The sequence below is a fragment of the Orcinus orca genome, chromosome 3 (genome assembly GCF_937001465.1).
Source record: "Orcinus orca chromosome 3, mOrcOrc1.1, whole genome shotgun sequence".
NCBI classification, from domain to species: domain Eukaryota; kingdom Metazoa; phylum Chordata; class Mammalia; order Artiodactyla; family Delphinidae; genus Orcinus; species Orcinus orca.
In genome coordinates this window covers 137,585,646-137,607,632 of record NC_064561.1, presented here as the reverse complement: position 1 = coordinate 137,607,632, position 21,987 = coordinate 137,585,646, and the positions used below count along the sequence as shown (strand labels likewise).

General features: G+C 35.6%; 1 protein-coding gene and 1 non-coding gene across 4 annotated transcripts in view; both read right to left on the bottom strand.

The window, feature by feature from the left end:
• Window positions 1-21,987, bottom strand: part of ERCC8 (ERCC excision repair 8, CSA ubiquitin ligase complex subunit) — a 75,215-nt gene that overhangs the window by 31,847 nt on the left and 21,381 nt on the right. For all 3 annotated transcript variants that reach the window (XM_049707938.1, XM_004275183.3, XM_049707939.1), the window contains 6 exons: window positions 20,353-20,476; window positions 9,847-9,928; window positions 8,328-8,396; window positions 7,071-7,137; window positions 3,752-3,852; window positions 2,091-2,215 (listed from right to left, as the gene is read on the bottom strand). In XM_049707938.1, the coding sequence (XP_049563895.1) occupies window positions 2,091-2,215; window positions 3,752-3,852; window positions 7,071-7,137; window positions 8,328-8,396; window positions 9,847-9,928; window positions 20,353-20,476 (568 nt within the window). The remainder of the gene's footprint in view (window positions 1-2,090; window positions 2,216-3,751; window positions 3,853-7,070; window positions 7,138-8,327; window positions 8,397-9,846; window positions 9,929-20,352; window positions 20,477-21,987) is intronic.
• On the bottom strand, window positions 3,160-3,232 carry TRNAV-CAC (transfer RNA valine (anticodon CAC)). Its single transcript has one exon. It is a non-coding gene; the product is annotated as a tRNA-Val (tRNA).

Genomic DNA, 21,987 nt, shown 5'->3' with positions numbered 1-21,987 from the left:
ATTATTGCCAAATTATAAACTTTTGGTAGCTTATTCTGAAAGTGACTAAACCAGAGGTCCATCTGGTAAGGACTATAACATAAATTTTTAAAAAGACTAAAAATTAATTACCACATAAGAATCTAGCACTTGTATGGAGAGGGTGTGGAGAAAAGGGAACCCTTCCACACTGTTGGTGGAAATGTAAATTGGTGCAGCCACTATGGAAAACAGTATGGAGGTTCCTTAAAAAACTGAAAATAGAGTTACCATATGATCCAGCAATCCCACTCCTGGGCATATAATGGGAAAAGATGAAAACTCTTATTAGAAAAGATACATGCAGGCTTCCCTGGTGGCGCAGTGGTTAAGAATCCGCCTGCTAATGCAGGGGACATGGGTTTGAGCTCTGGCCAGGAAGATCCTACATGCTGTGGAGCAACTAAGCCTGTGCGCCGCATCTATGGAGCCTGCGCTCTAGAGCCCGTGAGCCACAACTACTGAGCCTGCATGCTGCAACTACTGAAGCCTGTGTGCCTAGAGCCCATGCTCCACAACAAGAGAAGCCACTGCAATATGAAGCCCACACACCGCAACGAAGAGTAGCCCCGGCTCGCCGCAACTAGAGAAAGACCACGCAGCAATGAAGGGCCAACGCAGCCAAAGATAAAATAAATAAAAATTAAAAAAAAATAAAAAAGAATTAAAAAAAGAAAGAAACATGCAACCCAATGTTCATGGTGGCACTATTTACAATAGCCAAGACACAGAAGCAACCTAAATGTCCATCGACAGATGAATGGATAAAGAAGATGTAGTATATATATATATATATATATATATATATACACAATGGAATATTACTCAGCCATAAAAAAGAATGAAATAATGCCATTTGCAGCAACATGGATGGACCTAGAGATTATCATACTAAGTGAAGTGAGTCAGAGAAAGACAAATATTATATGATATCATTTATAGGCAGAATCTAAAAATGAGTACAAATGAACTTATTTACAAAACAGAAACAGACTCACAGACATAGAAAACAAACCCATGGTTACCTAAGGGGAAGGTGAGCGGATAAATTAGTTGTATGGTATTAACAGATACACATTACCATATATAAAATATATAAACAACAAGGATTTACTGTATAGCCAGGAAACAATATTCAGTATCTTGTAATAACCTATAAAGGAAGAGAATTGAAAAAAAAAGATATACACATATACATATGTATAACTGAATCACTTTGCTGTACACCTGAAAGTAACACAATACTGTAAATCAACTATACTTCAATTAAAAAAAAAAGAATCTAGCACTTTTAGAACACATCTATTCCAATTACCATATGTTTTCATACTATAACATTCATTTTGGATTTTTATTTATTTATTTATTTATGGATGGCTGCGTTTGGTCTTCATTGCTGCGTGTGGGCTTTCTTAGTTGCACTGAGTGGGGGCTACTCTTCATTGTGGTGCGTGGGCTTCTCACTGCGGTGGCTTCTCTTGTTGCGGAGCATGGGCTCTAGGCACGTGGGCTTCAGTAGTTGCAGCACGCAGGCTCAGTAGTTGTAGCACGCGGGTTCTAGAGCGCAGGCTCAGTAGTTGTGGCGCACGGGCTTAGTTACTCTGCGGCATGTGGGATCTTCCTGGACCAGGGATAGAACCCGTGTCCCCTGCATTGGCAGGTGGATTCTTAACCACTGCGCCACCAGGGAAATCCCTCATTTTGGATTTTGTTTAAAAGTCAGATATAGTATAAAATTTGACTAACTTTATAGCTTTAATTTATATCAGTTGTTCTCAATCTTTTATTCTTCTACAATATACTTGAGAGAGATGGCACGCTCCCATTATACACAGTGGCTCAGTAGAGCAATGATTCTACACTAAGTGGGGAGAATGTGGTGGGGTGAGGTGGGGCGGGTTGTCCTGAGTTGAGAATTACTAGTTCACATAATGGAAAAATATTATATAAAGAAAGCTGTGATTCAGAGGCAAGAAACAAAGTCAAATCTACAGAAAAACACCAAGTGTTAAGTCACAGATTCATTTCTTTAATGTAGATCCAAAACATTCAAGGTACTTAAAATGTCTTACTAGTGTGTTTTCTCCATTGGAACTATTCCAGAGCCTCATTCGATTATCTGTACCAACAGTGAGGAGGTGAAGCCCATCACTTGTAAAACATAAGCCATTAACTTTCCCATTATGAGCAGTGTTTGCTGCAATGAAAAACACAATTCAGTTTATCTGTTCTTATAAATTCAACACACACTTAATGCTTGATGATATAGTTATTTAAACATATTAAAGGAAAACTATCTGAATTATCTAAATATAAGTTGATTATATTTAAAACTAATCATCCCTTTGGATTACTTGAACATAAGCTATATAAATTAGAACCATAAAAGCAGAGGAAAATAGGAAAAGCAAAGGGAGAAAATCCTGCCAAATATAATTTTTCTTCAGAGAGTAAGCTGTGCTATCAAACTCAATTAACTGCATAAACTTACCACTAAAATTTTAAATTGAAAATTAAACTTCTTATATATTATTTCCATTTGCAATCTAAAAATCATTCCATGGACTATTAAAAATCAATAATAATAAAAAAAAGAAAAAAATCAATAATACTAGTATTTGCCACTTAAAGAAGTGTTATAGTCTCAATCAAAATTTATATTACTTTTAAAATGAACAGGTTTGAGAAAGTGTAATTCTCAATAACCTGATTAATTTAATTTAAAAGATTATTAAAACAATCATAGGTTTTATATAGTTCAACCTAATGTACTTCTGGTCCCAATTTAATTCTGAATCAGAATTTTAACCTACACAGAAATTAAATTCCATTATAAAAATGCAATCGAGGTACTTTGTCACCTGGATTGCAGTGGACTCAAATTAAACACAACTTGCAAATTTTGTGACAAAATGGACACAAAATATTACCATTTCTTTAATTTACTGTAACTTCCTAAATTGCACTGAATTTGTATTAGTCGGCCTCATGTGAGGAAAAAAATAAAATGACAAGTTAATCCAGAAAAGTTTCTACATTCAAAAATTCAGGGGCAGAAGAAATGCCATACTTACTTGTATCTTTTAGTTTCTTTATTTTTTTTTTTTTTAAAGGCCACGCCACACAGCATGCAGGATCTAGTTCCCTGACCAGGGATCAAACCTGGGCCCCCTGCATTGTGAGCACAGACTCTTACCCACTGGACCATCAGGGAAGTCCCCTTACTTGTATCTTAAAGAAAGACAACCATAACTTATATATACTACCAAATGTAAAATAGACAGCTAGTGGGAAGCAGCCGCATAGCACACAGGGAGATCAGCTCGGTGCTTTGTGACCACCTAGAGGGGTGGAGTAGCGAGGGTGAGAGGGAGACGCAAGAGGGAGGAGATATGGGAATGTATGTATAGCTGATTCACTTTGCTATAAAGAAGAAACTAACACACCATTGTAAAGCAATTATACTCCAATAAAGATGTTAAAAATTAAAAAAAAATTTTTAACAAGAAAAAAAAAGCTCACTGGAATCCTTAGTAAAAAAAAAAGAAAAAAAAAGACAACCATAATTTAGTTGATGTAAATTTAGAAACTGATTTGTTGTGAATGCCTTTTTAAAAAAAACATAAAATCTACAATTTGTCAACACACATTTATTATTTGGTTTCAATTCAAAAATTTCAATATAAAAAATACTATCAATGCCATATTTCTATATTAATGTGTTTTTCATTACCTGATTCAACTGCTTGTGACTTTTCCCCATTATGCTGATCAAGAGTAATCAAACATCCTGATGCTCTCCTCACATCCCATAATTTTGCTTTACTGTCAGCACTGAGAAGACATAAATGTTACATTAACGTGTATAGCTAGGATAATAACTGTACTCCTCACCCACCTTTCCAGTATTATGGCATACAGAGGTCTCAGTATATTAGCACAAATGTATTTGTACATTTGGATGGTTGTACTTTTGCCTTTCCAGCAAATATTCAATAGTCAATAGTAGCACAAAGAAGTGAAAAAATAGAAAAAAAAAAAAGTAAATCACAAGGATGGAATTCTGCTGTTTCTTGTTGTTTTTAATGACATGAGCATCTTCCTCTCCAAAGACTAGACAGGCTTAGAGCTTTGTTCCTTGGCAAATGTGTTACTATATCTGTTCTACTGTTTGTTATTCAAATGTTGCCTAGATAATCAAGCAGTGAACTAATTTCACTTTGCTTAAGAATCCATTTGGTAGGAATATGGTTTTTCTTTTTTTATGAAAAAAATTAAGAATAAGGTGAATCATAAGGACAAAATATTTTTATTTGGTTTCCTGTACTCAAATCAATCTTTGCCAGATATACAAGAAATAAATTTAATGTCTCCTTGAAATTCGACACTTATTTTCATTTTATTTCAAGTGAAACGAAAAAAGGTAAAACCATGATCATATATCAATTTCAGCTTCTAAACTACTACTAAAGAAAATATAAATCAGTTCAACTGATGCTATCATATCCTCACAAAGCCCTCAATAATATTCTAACCTGTTGGGTTTATCCAGGTCATTTTAATTAGAAAGAGTATTACGCTGCATTTTATAAGCTTATTTCTCATTTATAAACCTTTAAAAAAATATCTATACAGGGTTTATCTCTTCCCATAACTTTGGTTATTTTCACAGATCACCATCAAACGTAGCCAATTAGAATAGTCGGCAAAAAGTTAGCATTTTCCATTCTCAATTTGGTTTTCTTTTTTTCCAGCTGGGGAATAGGTCTGCAATGGGAGGAGTCTGAGGACTTAAGTCTCTTCTGAAACAGATTAGATATGCACATAACTAACTCCTAACATTGATTACTAGGTCCATTGTAGTACTGATTCAAATTCCTGGGGTACTCTGAGAATTGAAAGCCTCAGTTTCCCTCCTGATTTGAGGAAAATCAAATTAGAAACAAACAATGTAAATCCAGTCTAGCATGGACCCACAAGTAGTGCCTAGCTCCTCACCTTCACACCTCTTTGGCCAGCCCTCTTATGGCTACATTCTAGACTTTGTTCTACTTCAGAAATCATAAATTTCAATGTCACATTCTGCAAACTACTAACAGAAGCTTCTCTGAGGAATAGACTGTGACAGAGAGGAAGGGCTGGCTGCTATACAAATATTGAGACATTTCTTTATAAGACTAATAAAAGTAGTTTTTGTAATAATTCTTCTGCAAAAAGTTTTATTAAAATGTCTATATCAAAATTTGATTACTACTTCCTGTCCCTTCAGTTTTTAAATTTTCTTATCAACACTCATGCTTGTATCTCATTAGGTCCTTGATCCTTCCTATAAGCCTTTTGGTGATTTTATTTCCTTCCTTATACCTGTGACTTGAACGATTTTTAGACAATTGTTAAGTCTGTGTCATTCAATGTTTTGATTTCTGTGGCTTAGTACAGCTGTGGGCTACACCTTCGATAGAGCACAAAATACTGACCAGCAATCCTATGTGCCCTTAATCAGCTCCTTCTTCCATTCATTAAAACTCTTATTCCAAATCTTTAACTACCTTCCCTGAAAATTGCATCCTATTCCAGTATTTTCAATAGATGACATCAAGTTCTACTCACTAAAAAACAACAGAGGCCACTGGGTTCACATTTCTTGAGCTTCTCTGCCAAAGTCACAAATTTAATTGTATTCATGCCTTTTTCCTCCTTCCATTTAGTCTTATGATACCCTTCATGTGTCAAATCAGTGTCCCCTTCTATTGGGACCCTTGATATTACCCTCTCTTGTCTAGTCAAGGTCCTGATGTACCAATTATTCCCTCCATTTCTTCCTTTTTAAAAAAAAATTAATTTGTTTATTTATTTATTTATGACTGCGTAGGGTCCTTTCTGCTGCACGTGGGCTTTCTCTAGATGCGGCGAGCAGGGTCTACTCTTCATTATGGTGCATGGGCTTCTCATTGTGGTGGCTTCTCTTGCTGTGGAGCACAGGCTCTAGGCACACAGGCTTCAGTAGTTGCAGCACGCAGACTCAGCAGTTGCAGCACGTGGGCCCTAGCGTGCGCGGGTTTCAGTAGTTGTGGCGTGCGGGCTTCAGGAATTGTGGCTCATGGGCTCTAGAGTGCAGGCTCAGTAGCTGTGGAGCATGGGCTTAGTTGCTCTGCAGCATGTGGGATCTTCCCAGACCAGGGCTCAAATCTGTGTCCCCTGCATTGGCAGGCAGATTCTTAACCATTGCGCCACTGGGGAAGTCACCCCTTCATTTCTTATCTTCACTAATTTCTCTCCAGCGATACTTTTCCGTCAGCATTTAAATATGTAAGACTCTTCCTTTCAGCAAACAAAACCCCCAACCCCCCTGATCCTCAAGAGTTAAGTGCTTTTAACACAACACTGTAAAACAGCTATACCCCAATTAAAAAAAAAAAAAAAAGAAAAGAAAAAGAGTTAAGTGCTCTTGTTCTTTTTTCCCATATTATACCTACCAGAGACATATCTCTATTAAAGCATTTTTCAGGATGTTCTGAAATCACTGATTTTTCTGACTATACCCCCTCATTAGACTATTACCTTCTTGAAAGGACTACGCCTGTGTTACCTCTGTGTCCCTAGCACAATGCTTGGCACATGACAGGAGTCATTAAATGTTAGTAAACTGAATCAATGAGTGGATGAATGTGCTGAATCAGATTCAAAATAATTTTGGGTTAAAGAAAATGAATTAAAATGCTACTATTCTTAAATTGACAGTGTTACACTTTTGTAAGCAAAAATGACACAACACAGTTGTTTCATGGGTAGTACTAGTAGATTTGCATTGCTACATAGATTCTGTTGTTTTCTCTGTTTTACAAAGTGAGCACCTTCAAGATAGATAGTCAGGATTAAGATTATGATGCAAAGGAAGATTTCTTTTGGTGATATGAATTAAAATCTGTAACTCAATTATCTTATTTTCTAGGACCTACTTAGCAACTAAATATGCGTCTAACATAAAAACAGTCTTTCCAAAATGCTTATCATTAATTATTAACTTCAAAACCAAATAATTTGCATTTTACCTTGCAGTTGCCAAGATATACTCATAACGCGGTGACCAGGAAACTGCCAATATTTCTTGTCTGTGACCTGCAAAACAACTGTATAAAATGACTTGCAAAATATTTGAAAAAAATCAAAAGATACAGTGCAATTAATTTTGTTGGATTATGAAGAAAGCATAGACTAAATCTTAAAAATAAATTGATACAATCATGATTTTTTTCACATTTATAATAATCTATATTTAAATATTAATGTGAAGTCTATGGGGCATTTCTCACAATGCTATTTTATTATAAAAGGTCTGGGTTTGCTTTGGAAAAAACATTCAGAGCAAGTGAGTCTGTCTTTTCAAATACAGGTGTTAGCCTAGCAAGTCTATCTATTAATAAGTGATATAGCTCAAGCTTACTTACTTATCTCTACAACAAAATCCCTGCAACAAACCACCATACAAGATAAACATTCTAAAGAATAAAAATGTTCTCTAAGTTTTCAGAAAGTTATAACAGAAAAAAATTATTTTAAATCATGATTGTAAAAGGTATTTATATAAAAATTTTTATCTAGAAAGCACAAGTGATAAGTTCATAGGATAAGTGATTTCAGCATTTTAATTCACTTCTACCTAACTAAACTATTCAAATCATATATTTTCATCTACCTAGCTTATATTCATAGAAATTCATGATAATGTAAAACAAATGTTATCCATCTCACCAAGTTTTCCTGATATATTTATTATGTGTTTCTCAGAGATGAATAAAAATAGTATATCTGAATTACATCCTATTTTTTCACTGTTTAGAATTAGATGATCTAATACTAATAAAAAAGTAGCAAAAATAATTTAAGCTAGTAAAACTTTACCGAAGTATTATTTCAATACCTTTTTCTAAAATATTTTTATTGAGAAAAGAAGCACCTAAATATTAAGAATGTTTACTCAGCCAGAACAATATTAAAAAAATGCTCATGGAGACAAATGTACTGATGTAAGTTTCATAAGTAGTTCATTTTTTTCAATGTAGAAATAACACACGGTTTTTGAGTTAGACTTTCTATATTCTTTGAGCTTCCCCTTGGCTACTGTACATAAAAATGTCTCCTCAATAGTTTAGTTTTATAACAATAATGCACAAAAGGATCTTTAATTCCCTGCTGACTTCTAACAACTAGCACAAAATACATCAGTCATGTCACTTATAAAGAATACATTGTTAATAATGTTTCATTTTGTTGAATGGTTTACTCAAAGTAGTTGTTGTTTCAAATACCCTGTAGAATGTGGGAACAGGATCCAGACTTTAAGTCACAAAGTTGTACTTTGGGCCCTCTAGTACCAACTGTAAAAACAAAACAAAAAAAATAGTTTAAGATAATTTTACTATAAATCATCACCAAAAGGAAACAAGAAACTACCCTATGAGTCATGACATACTCACTGTATCCATGCAGAAATATAAAAATGTATGCTAATAATATACTTTAAATAGTTATTAATGTTTATAACTAGAAAAATTCATTTTATTTTAATAGCTTAGCTTTTCCATGGTAATGATATACTTCTAATCACTAGTAACAGATTCACAGAAACTCTGGACACAGACTGAGTGGACCTCAAAGACAAGTTAGTGCCCAAACTCTTTAAAGATGAAGCAGCTGACTGATGTCTGGAGGTGAAGAGATTCATGAAGTGCCACAGAAATAATATCACAGGGACCTGATACCTGATACCAGGAAGACATTTTTTCTTCTTCACACATGAAAATTTTTGTTGCAGGTGCTTTCATAAAAATGGATGTTTAATTTGAATCACACATTCTAGAGAAAAGGAAATCATTTCCTTGTTTTACTGTGTCAAAATGAAAAAGCTGCCAAATTTTGTTCACGTAAAATCTTTGAAACTTTGGTGATTTAAAAGTAACTCTTTCATGTACCACAATGTTCATTGCAGCTCTATTTACAATAGTCAGGATATGGAAGCAACCTAAGTGTCCATCGACAGATGAATGGATAAAGAAGATGTGGCACATATATATAATGGAATATCACTCAGCCATAAAAAGAAACAAAATTGAGTTATTTGTAGTGAGGCGGATGGACCTAGAGTCTGTCATACAGAGTGAAGTAAGTCAGAAAGAGAGAAACAAATACCGTACGTTAACACATATATATGTAATCTAAAAAAAAGAAAAAAAAAGGTTCTGAAGAATGTAAGGGGAGGACAGGAATAAAGACACAGATGTAGAGAATGGACTTGAGGACATGGGGATGGGAAGGGTAAGCTGGGACGAAGTGAGAGAGTGGCATGGACTTATATACACTACCAAATGTAAAATAGATAGCTAGTGGGAAGCAGCTGCATAGCACAGGGAGATCAGCTCCGTGCTTTGTGACCACCTAGAGAGGTGGCATAGGGAGGGTGGGAGGGAGACGCAAGAGGGAGGGGATATTGGGATATATGTATAGCTGATTCACTTTGTTGTAAAACAGAAACTAACACACCATTGTAAAGCAATTATACTCCAATAAAGATGTTAAAAATTTTTAAAAAAGTAACTCTTAAGGGAACAGAAATGTGCTTTCTTAATCTTTGAATCCTAGCCACTTTGAAACCTAGCACAGTGCCCAACTTGTACAATATCCGTTAAACTGAATACAAAGAGTAATACACACTTTTTTTTTTTTAAAGAATTGTGATCTTCATCAGGGTTAAAATGTTTATATCAAAACTAACTAGATATTAAAAGGGAGAAAGTTTTCAATATGTTAAAAAACAACACATGTACAAACCTGCTACCAAACAGTGCTTGGTGGCAACTGGAGACATATGATGACTATAAACTGTTTCTTCAAAATTAAATACATCTGCAATCTGATAATCAAAAGACATTTAAAATAAGTGTAAGTTCTAATTACAATCACAAAAGCAACAAATTTTCTATTTGCTTATTTTCACAGTTAGCAATTTTTTAATTGACTGTTAGCAATTTATTTATTTTTCTTTAATAAATCTCAGAAATCAAGACAAGACAACCACTTGGTTCACCATCTTCCCTTCCGCTCCATTCTGAGGGACTTCAGCATCTACACAGATGATCTAGCCAGTACTCTGCCTCCCAGTGCCATACAACCTCAGCTACCACACCCAGGACATTCTCATCACCTAGAACTGCTTCTCCTTTGAAATCACCTATTTCAGTTATATATGACCAAATTTTATATCGTTCCAGGTCCCCCCCGCCCAGCTACCTACAAGACACCCCAATAAAGCCCAGAAGTCCTATCAGTTCCTTTCTTCACTTCTTTTCCTTCTTCAGCTTGGATTCCAAGTTTCAATGCTTCAACTGCCAATATCTTTTATGTTATCATTGCATTTGTCAAGACCTCAACCTGACTCCAAATGTCTGCCTTCCGTGTACCTATATCCAGGTTTAACTACACCAGAGGTCAGCAAACTTCTGTAAAGGGTCAGATTGCAGGCTTTGAGAACCAACTACTCATTTCTGTCACTGTAGTGTCAAAGTGGCCATAGACAATAAATGAGCATGTCTGTGTTACAGTAATACTTTTTTTTTTTTTTTTTTACAAAAAGAGTCCATGAGAAGCCTTGGCCCAGAGCCTAGACATGGCCTATGGGCCGCAGTTAGTTGACCTCTGCCCTATCCAGGTGAAGAAAATCTTATAATAGAGAAGACTAGTATCACTATAAAAGATCATTCATCTCAACTGGGCTTTAGTACTGACTGCCGGTCCTACAATTTCAATAGCGTTGTCTACAATATTTGCAGCTATTTCAAACCTTCGCCACTCTCCACAAAAATCGCCCCTTCATCACTACAGGTGATCTGATCTTTCATTCCAAAGAGAAAATAGGAGCCATTCAATGAGAATTTCCTTATTGTCTTAACAACAAACTTATAAACACATTTGCTTCCGCTTATCTTTTTTCCTTCTTCATTCCTGTTATCATGAAAAAAATGATCCTTCCTCTTATTTAATTTCCCCACCTGTGTTCAGATCACTTTCAGCACTGTCAGAAATCTCACCCTATACATTATTGCCTCTATCTCCCGAGTATGTATAACTGCTCTCTCCCTACTGGCTCGTTCCCATCAGCACTAAAACATGTTCAAGTCTCTTTCATTGTAACAGCACTCCCCTCCCCAAGACAAAAAAACAAAATCCTTTTCACCCAAATTCCTCCTAATTAATCTTCTTCCTCCCCCTTTAAATCCAAATTTTGGCTGTCTCTAATTTCTTCTCTCTTATGTATTTCTCAACTTACTGCAAACTTATTTTTTATCTCCACTACTCCCACTCTCACCACCCTGCCAATACCACTGATAACCTTCTATCACCAAATGTAGTCTTTATCTTACCTAATCTGTCAGTAGCATTCAACACAGCTGACTATTCTACCTTCGTTAAGACAATCTCTTCCACTGGCTTCTATTATATCACATACTCCTGATTTCCCTCTTATTCTCTCTGGCTAGGCCTTTTCATTGTCTTCTGCAGGCTTTGTTGTTCCTTCTCCTGTCCTTATAATCTTCCTCAAGGTTTAGACTCCTCTCTTCAACTGCCACCTATATCCTAGTGATTCACAAATCTATATTTTCAGTTTAGACCACACTCCCAAATTCCACCTAGGTATAGCTCAATCCCTGGATTATCTCCGCTTGGCTCTACACCTTAAAGTTAAATAGAGAAGACTCTAGAGAAGACATTCCTCTAAGCCACAACATATGCTCAAGCTATTAAAACATGCTCATGGAAAACTGAGATGAAGGTATGAAAACTACCTAATATATATATTAATAGGAAAAACTAATGATGGGAGTAGACGATGGAGAAAATAATAGCAGAGAAAATAATAGCAGAGGCACAATTGTTTCTTACTGAATGCTTTCAAATTTATTATTAAAAATAAAATACTGTCAGGCTTCCCTGGTGGCACAGTGGTTGAGAGTCTGCCTGCCGATGCAGGGGACACGAGTTCCTGCCCCGGTCCGGGAGGATCCCACATGCCGTGGAGCGGCTGGGCCCGTGAGCCATGGCCACTGAGCCTGAGCGTCCGGAGCCTGTGCTCCGCAACGGGAGAGGCCACAACAGTGAGAGGCCCGCGTACCGCAAATGAATAAATAAATAAATAAATAAATAAAATAAAATACTGTCATACCTTTATTTCAAACAGAATTATGAACTCATGGAATACTGTTTTAAGTTAGCAAAACATTTACGTTTTAAAGAAAATTTAAATCCAAGATGTCAGAGTTTTAATAGAAGTCAATGTTAAGGAAAGAAAATGTAAATGTATGGCTTATTAATTTTTAATTAATTAAATTAAAAAATTTTAATTAAAAGTCATACTTTTAAATGAAGTGTAACATACAGAAAAGTACACAAAAATCATAAGTGTACAGCTCAATTAATTTTCACGAAGTGAATTTTCACAAAGTAATGACCACCTTTATTGAAAAACAGAACATTACAAACATTACAAATACCCCAGAAGGCTCCTTAGAACCCCCCCTTACAAATCTCACCAAGAAAGATAACCATCATACAGGCCTCTATCATCATTAGATTAGTTTTGTCTATTTTTGAACCTCTTATAAGAGGAATTATATATTAGGCACTCTAGTTTTTGGTTATTTTATCTAATATTATATAAGATTCATACTTTTTGTTAATACAGAAGTGTTCCCTTGTCATTGTAGGAGAGTGCTCCGATGTAAAATTTGCCAGATTTCATTTGGCTGCTAATGGACATTTGAGTTGTTTCCAGTTCTTGGTTATCATCAACAGTGCTGCTATGAACATTCTTACAAATATCCTTTAGTACACATATGCATGCATTTATATACCCAAAAGTGTAACTGCTGGGTCAGAGGATATGCACATATTTGGCTTCAGTCAATACCAAATATCTGTACCAATTTGTGATCTCATCAGCAACATATGTAATGTGTGATGATGTTATCATCAACCTCTTTTAAGTTTGGCCATTCTGGAGGGTACAGAGAGGTTGATGATGTTATCATCAACCTCTTTTAAGTTTGGCCATTCTGGAGGGTACAGAGAGGTATCTCATTATGTATTTAAATAACACATCCAGGTGCACAATTAATAAAGTTGAACACTTTTATTTATTGGCTATTTGGATATCCTCTTTCTTGAAGTGCCTATTCAAGTGTTTTGCCTATTTTTCTATAGGACTGTTTTAATTTTTGTTGACTATATAATCTGTACATCAGTCCTTTTTCAAACATATGCATATGTCAGATATATCATCCCATTCCATGGCTTACCTTTACACTTTTGTAATAGTGTTTTTTGATGACTAGAGATTCCTAATTCTAATGTAGCTCAATTTATCTATCTCTGCCTTTTTGGTTTGTAGTTTTTGTGTCTTTAACTGTCATAAGCCATAAACACATTTTCTTTTTTCATCTTTAAGCTGTATCATTTTATCTTTCACATTTATATACTTGTAATCCACCTGAAATTGACTTTTGTGTCTGGTGTGAGGTAAGGGTCAAAACTAGTTTTTAAATATGGATACCTAGTTCATCCAGGACCATTTATGGAAAAGGTTATCTTTTCCCCAATTCACTGCAGTGTTATTTTTATCATAAACCACATCATTATACAGCTATGGGTGTGTTTCATGATTCTCTATCCTGTTCCCCTGTGTGTGTTTGTTTTCACTTGTACCAATATCACACTGCCTTGATTAGTGTAATTAACTTATGGTAAAGTCTTGGTTACAGGTAGTGAAGTCCTCAAGCTTCATTCTTCTTCAAGAGCACCTTGTCCCTCTGCATTTCCATATGTATTATACATTAGAATTACCTAGTCAATTTCCACAAAAGAATTCTGCAAAGGTTTTGATCAGAAATGCACTGATTCTATAGATCATACTGGGTAAAATCATTATCTTTATAATATTAAGCCTTCTAATTCTTTTCTTTCTTCTTCTTTTTAGAATTGAGGTATAGTTGATATACAATAACAAAGTGATTCACAGTTTTTAAAGGCTACATTCCATTTATGGTTATTATAAAATATTTGTCATATTTCCTGTGTTGTAATATATATTCTTGTACCTTTCTTATTTTATACATAGTAGTTCGTACCTCTTAATCCCCTATGCCTATCTTGCCCCTCCCTCTTTCCCTCTCCTCACTGTGGTAACCATTAGTTTGTTCTCTATAACTGTGAGTCTGTTTCTTTTTTGTTATATTCACTAGCTTGTTGTACTTTTTAGATTCCACATATAAGTGATATCATACAGTGTTTGTCTTTCTCTGTATGACATTTCACTTAGTATAATACCCTCCATGTCCATGCATTTGATGCAAATGGCAAAATTTCATTCTTTTTTATGACTGAGTAGTATTCCATTGTATACACCGCATCTCCGTTATCCATTCATCTGTTGATGGGCAGTTGGGTTGCTTCCATATCTTGGCAATTATAAATAATGCTGCTATGAACATTGGGATACAAGTATCATTCTGAATTAGTGCTTTTGTTTTTTTCAGATAAATACCCACGAGTGGAACTGCTGGGTCATATGGTAGTTCTATTTTCAGTTTTTTGAGAAACCTCCATAATGTTTTCCTCAGTAGCTGCACCAATTTACATTCCCACCAACAGCACCCAAGGGTTCTCTTTTCTCCACATCCTCACCAACATTTGTTATTTGTGGTCTTTTTGATGATAACCATTCTGACAGGTGTGAGGTGATATCTCATTGTGGTTTTAATTTGCATTTCTCTGATGATTAATGATGTTGAGCATCTTTTCATGTGCCTGTTGGCCAGCTGTATGTCTTCTTTGGAAAAATGTCTATTCAGGTCTTCTAACCATCTTTTAATTAGGCTTGTTTTTTTGATGTTCAGGTGTATGAATTGTCTATATATGTGAATATTAACCCCTTATCAGTTATATCATTTGCAAACATTTTCTCCCATTCTGTAGTTTGCCTTTTTGTTTTGTTTATGGCTTTCTTTGCTGTGCAAAAGCTTTAAGTTTAATTAAGTCCCATTTGTTTATATTTGCTCTTATTGCTTTGCTTTAGGAGATAGATGCAAAAAAAAATTTAGTATGATTTATATCGAGAATGCGCTGAATGTTCTGCTTTCTTTTAGTTTAATGGTTTCCAGCCTTACGTTAAGGTCTTTGATCCATTTTGAGTTTATTTTTGTATATGGTGTTAGAGAATGTTTTAATTTCATTCCTTTACATGTGGCTGTCCAGTTTTCCCAGCACCAGTTATTGAAGAGACTCTCCTTTCTTTTCCTTTATTTGGTCATGCCACAGAGCTTGTGTGATCTTAGTTCCCCGAGCAGGAATTGAACCTGGGCCCTCGGCAGTGAGAGTGCAGAGTCTTAATCACTGGATCACTAGGGAATTGCCAAGACTGTCTTTCCTGCATTGTATACTCTTGCCTCCTTTGTCGTAGATTAATTGACCATAAGTGCATGAGTTTATTTCTGGGCTCTCCATTCTGTTTCACTGATCTATGTATCTGTTTTTATGCCAGTACCATACTGTTTTGATTACTGTAGCTTTGTAGTATAGTCTGAAGTCAGCAAGCGTGATTCATCTAGTTCTGTTCTTTCTGAAGATTGTTTTGGCTATTCAGGGTCTTTCACGTTTCCATACAAATTTTAAAATTATTTGTTCTAGTTCTGTGAAAAATGCCCTTGGTATTTTGACAGGGATTGCAATGAATCTGTAGATTGCTTTTGGTTGTATGTTCATTTTCACAATGTTAATTCTTCCAATCCATATACACGGTATATATTTCCATCTGTTTGTGTGTTCTCCAATTTCTTTCATCAGTGTCTTATAGTTTTCTGAGTACAGTTCTTTAACTTAAGTAGGTTTATTCCCAGGTATTTTAATTTTTGATGCGTTTATAAATGGAATTGTTCCTTAATTACTCTTTCAGAAAATTCATTGTTAGTGTACAGAAATGCAACAGGTTTCTGTATATTAATTTTGTTTCTGGCAACTTTACTGGAATTCATTGATGAGCTCTAGTAGTTTTCTGGTGGTGTCTTTAGGATTTTCTAATGTATAGTATCGTGTCATCTGCAAACAGTGACAGTTTTACTACTTCTTTTCCAATTTGCATTCCTTCTATTTCTTTTTCTTCTCTGATTGCCATGCCTAGGACTTCCAAAACTATGTTGAATAAAAGTGGTGAGAGTGTGAATGTGACATATCCCACCATTTATTTAGGTTTTAATTTCTCTCAATAATATTCTATAGTTTTCTGTGTAGTGTTGAGTGGTCCTGTACACTTTTCAATTTCTTACTAGGTATATGATGACTTGTGCTGCAATTATAAACTATATTACTCTTGAAATTTCATTTTATAATTCTTTGTGCCTGGAATTCAGATACAACTGACCTTATATTCAGCAATTTTGCTGAATTTTCTTATACTATAATTTGGCTAAAGTTTCCTTTGGATTTTCCATGTTTGTAATCATGTAATCTGTAAATGCCAGTTTAAGGAATTTCCCGTTTATTCCTACTATGTTAGGAATTTTAAAAAAATCACGAATGGGTATTGAATTATATTAAGAAGTATTAAATATTTTCCTCAATAAAATGGGTATAGAGAGAATGTACCTCAACATAATAAAGGCCATATATGACAAGCTCATAGCTAACATCATACTCAACAGTTAAAAGCTGAAAGCTTTTCCTCTAAGATCAGGGAGAAGAGAAGGATGCCCACCCTTGCCAATTTTATTCAACACAGTGCTGGAACTCCTAGCCAGAGCAATTAAGCAAGAAAAAGAAATAACAGGCATCCAAACTGGAATGGAAAAAGTAAACCTGTCTCTATCTGCCCATGAAATGATATTATACATATAAAACCTTAAAGACTTCACCAAAAAACTGTTAGAATAAACAAATTCAGTAAAGCTGCAGGATTCAAACTGTTAAAAAAAATCAGTTGCATTTCTATACACTAATGATGAACTATCAGAAGGAGAAATTAAGAAAACAATCTCATTTATAACTGCAGCATAAAGAATAAAATACCTAGAAATAAATTTAACTAGGGAGGTAAAAGGTGTACACTGAAAACTATAAGAAACTGATGAAAGAAGCTGAAGACACAAATAAATGAAAAGATATTCCATACCAGTGGACTGAAAGAACTAACAATGTTAATATGTCCACAGCACCCAAAACAATCTATAAATTCAGTGCAATTTCTACCAAATTCTCAATGGCATTTTTCTAGAAATAGGAAACAATAATCTGAAAATTTGTATGGAACCGCAAAAGACCCCGAATTGCTAAAACAATCTTGAGAAAGAAGAACAAAGCTGGAGGCATCACACTTTCTGATTTCAGACTATACAGCAGTCCCCTTCTTATCTGTATTTCACTTTCCTCCGTTTCAGTTATCTGAGGTCAACTGTGGTCTGAAAATATTAAATGGAAAATTACAGAAGTAAATAATTCATAAGTTTTAAATAATACACTGTTCTGAGGAGCATGATGAAAGTTTGCTTGTCCCACGTGGATGTGGATCATCCCTTTGTTCTGTGTATCCATATCATATATGCTACCCACACATGAGTATAGGAAAAAATATAGTATATACAGGGTTGGTATATACTATAACCACGGTAATTTGATAGTATCCGTGGTTTCAGGCACTCAGTGGGGGTCTTGGAATGTATCCCACATGGATAAGGGGGGACCACTGCATTACAAAGCTATAGTAATCAAAACATTATGGTACTGGCATAAAAACAGACACACAGATCAATGGACCAGAAAAGACAGTCCAGAAATAAAGCCAGGCATGTATGGTCAATTAATTTATGACAAAGGAACTAAGAATATACAATGGGGAAAGGATAGTCTCTTCAATAATGATGCTGGGAAAACTGAACAACCATATGCAAAAGAATGAAACTGGACCACTATCTTACACCATGCACGTAAATTAACTCAGAATGGACTAAAAACTTGAATGTAAGACCTGAAATCATAAAACTCCTGGAAGAAAACATTGACAGTGGTCTTGGTGAAGACTGTTTGGATTTGATACCAAAATCAAAGGCAACAAAAGCAAAATTAAACAAATGGAACTACAGCAAATTAAAAACCTGCTGCACAGCAAAGGAAACCATAAACAATATGAAAAAGCAACCTAAAGAGTGGGAGAAAATATTTGAAAATCATGATAAAGGGTTAATATCCAAAATATATAAAGAACTCATACAACTCAGTAGCAAAAAACCCAAACAATCCAAATAAAAAATGGGCAGAGGACATGAATAGACATTTTTCCAAAAATATAAGAATGGCCAAAATGAATATGAAAAGGTGTTCAATATCACTAATCATCAGGAAAATGCAAATCAAAACCACAATGAGATATCACCTCACATCTGTTAAAATGTCTATTATCAAAAAGAGATAAGTGTTGGTGAGGATATGGAGAAAAGGAAACCCTTGTAACTGGTAGTGGGAATGTAAATTGGTGCAGCCATCATGAAAGACAATATGGGGTTCCTCAAAGAATTTAAAATAGAACCATATGATACAGCAATCCCACTTCTGTGTATATATCTGAAGGAAATAAAATCAATGTCTCTCTCAAAGAGATAGCTGCACCTTCATGTTTTTTGCAGCATTATTTATAATAGCCAAGTCATGGAAACAACCTAAGTGTTCATCAACGCATGAAGGGATAAAGAAGATAACACACACACACATACACACACACAGGAATATTATTCAGCCATGAGAAAGAATGAAATCCTGTCATTTGTGACCATGGACAAACCTTGAGGGCATTATATTAAGTGAAGTCAGGCAGACAAGGACAAATACTGTATAATATCACTTATATGTGGAATCTTAAAAAGCCAAACTGATAGAAACAGTGAATAAAGTGATTACTGGGGCTGGGGGGTGGGAGAAATAGAAAGATGTTGGTTAAAGAGTATAAACTTCCAGTTATAAGATGAATAAGAGAAGGGAGAAGTTTCATAGGGAAGGGGACCTGAGGCAGGGAACATAACACATAACATGTGTTCAGAAGGCAAAAGGAGATCAATTTAGTGGCAGTACATCATTTAGGTTGAAAAGAGGTAGAAGCTAAGGTTGAGAAAGTGGGAAGTGAGGTTATGGAGAACTTAGAATGCCAGGCTAAATTTAGACAATGGAGTCACTAGAGGTTTCGTGTTGAGACAGGATGAAACTGCTTGATTCTGATTAATTCTGGGGTAAACTTGCTGTGGAAATGTGGAAGAAAAATAATGCAGAGAAACCAGTTAGGAGTTTTTAGGAGTAGTCTAGATGTACAGTGATGGTGAGGGAAATAGGAAAGGGAAATCTGAGAGTTTGAAGGAAGAATTGCTAAGATTTGAGGACTAAATGGATGTGAGGAGCCATCATGTTCACTTCAGTTTGGAACATGTTAAGTTTGAGAAGATGACATTACATTTAAGTAAGAGAGGTTCTGGGCTTCCCTGGTGGCGCAGTGGTTGAGGGTCTGCCTGCTGATGCAGGGGACATGGGTTCGTGCCCCGGTCCGGGAAGATCCCACATGCCGCGGAGCGGCTGGGCCCGTGAGCCATGGCCGCTGACCCTGCGCGTCCGGAGCCTGTGCTCTGCAACGGGAGAGGCTGCAGCAGTGAGAGGCCCACGTACCGCAAAAAAAAAAAAAAAAAAAGAGAGGTTCTGAAGACAGGTGGAGACATATGGGACTAGAGCTCAGGGAAAAAATTAGCATGAGAAAGAAATATAAATTTGATCAAATATAAAAACTATTATCTACTGTCTACCTTTACTAAGCTATAATGTTAATAACTTTCTTTTCCTTTAAGTCTTTTGGCCAATAGGAGATAAATCCAATTTTCTTCCCTACACCACTAGACCATAGTAGTTTTTGAATAATAAAACAAATAATAATAATAGCTAATGGTTTTTGAGCACTTACTATATGCTAGGCACTGTTCCAGGTACTTTACATATATTGACCTATTTAATCCTCACAACCATTCTATAAGGTACAATCATTACCCCCTTTACAGATAAATACAGAGAGGTTCAGACAAATATCACACAGACAGTCAGCAGCAGAACCAAGATATGAACTCAAGCACTCTAGGTCTCCTTAACTGCTATACTAATTTCACATATACTATATGACATCTTAGCAAATAATCACACTAAAATGGTTTAGGATTAAGTTCTCATTTATCGCACAGAGCAACTTGGAAAAGTTTTTAATGTACTTACTTGTAACGTATTTGTATCCCATACTTTCAGAGTTTTATCAAATGAGCTTGATGTGAACATGCCAGTGTCATGAGGATACCACTGTACAGTCTCCACACTATATTTGTGAACATCAGGATGGCTTCTACAAAACAGTAATCAAAATTTAGAGATAATTGATTTATTTGAGTTTCAAAACTGATACTATATTCACGAGTAGCAGTCTCAGGAACGATGATATGAATGGCCAAACCTAGATCACATGCCATGTCCTAGCTGTCTAGAGAAAGAGAATATCTAGGCATCTCTAGTTTTAAGCTTTCACAGTATGATGTGGAGGGCTGCTTCCTACTAAGGCTCATAAAATGAGAGACTTCTGATTTCAGTACTATATCCTGGAGGGATCAGCCAGCCACACTGGACCGCTTCATGGAGACAGTGATTTTTCCTTACTGGAAGAGATACCTATTCTGGTTTTGGATTTGCTTTTCCTGGCCATCATTTTCTCAACACCACCATTCTTAGAATTGTTGCCTCACATACTTCCGTGGTGTCCCACACAGTATTGCTTCTGATTAAGAACCCTACTTATACAACAAAAGAATGCAACTGGTAGATGCCCATGAGATTCACTACTCTTATGTAACACATCACCCATAGAATCATGATCTGTTGAAGACTCAGTTATGACATCAGTTACAATATAGCACCTTGTGATGATGATGTGCTATCCTGAAGGATGCAGTATATGCTCTGAACCAGTGATCAACACAGTATGTGTCCTTTACTGAATCTTAATTGAAAGACACTGGCTGTTTAGGAACACTTGAGACAATGGTGGGACATTTGAACACCAACTGTATACTTAATATCAGGAATTATTATAGATGTGAGATAGTGGTAGTGGGGTTATGCTTATAAAACACCTTTTACCTTTTAGAGATACAAATAATTATGAATGAAACGATATCCTTCTGAGATCTGCTTCAAAATAATCCTCAGAGTAGCTGGGTAGGTTGGGGTAAAGATGAAACAAGACTGGTTATGACTGATAGCTGCTGAAGCTGGGTGATCAGTACACAGTTCATTATACTACTCTCTATTCTCATGTACGTTAGAAATTTTCAATAAGATAAAAGTAAACAGAAGACTACTGCAACCCTATGCAGATAGGACCATCATGAGTTCTGATTCCTTAAGGTGAAGGTCTGGATCACAATACAGAATAAAGGGCCTTGACACATGTGGTGCTACCTGAAGACCTCAAGCTGGCCTTGAGACAGCTGCAAAAAAGGACTGTAGTACCTATTCATATTTCCTTACTTTCTATGTCATGTATATACGTATATATTTTAACTAATTTCCTCTTTCTTTCCTCTTTTTCTTACCTCCGTTATTTTATATAGGTTAACTATACAATTGAGCCCACAGGTTGCATAATCCTGATATAAGATCACGTAAAACCAGTGGAAAAACAGACATTATCCTGAACTGGAGATGGATGTGGTAAATAAACAGACTTAGGGTCATAGCTCTTTGGGGAAGGGGATAATTATATTTTTTTGTCAAATAATGGATACTTGCATTAGGTCAGGCTGAAACTTCTTTTTTAAAAGGAAGGGTAGGTATGGGAAGAAAGGTATATACTGATGTTGG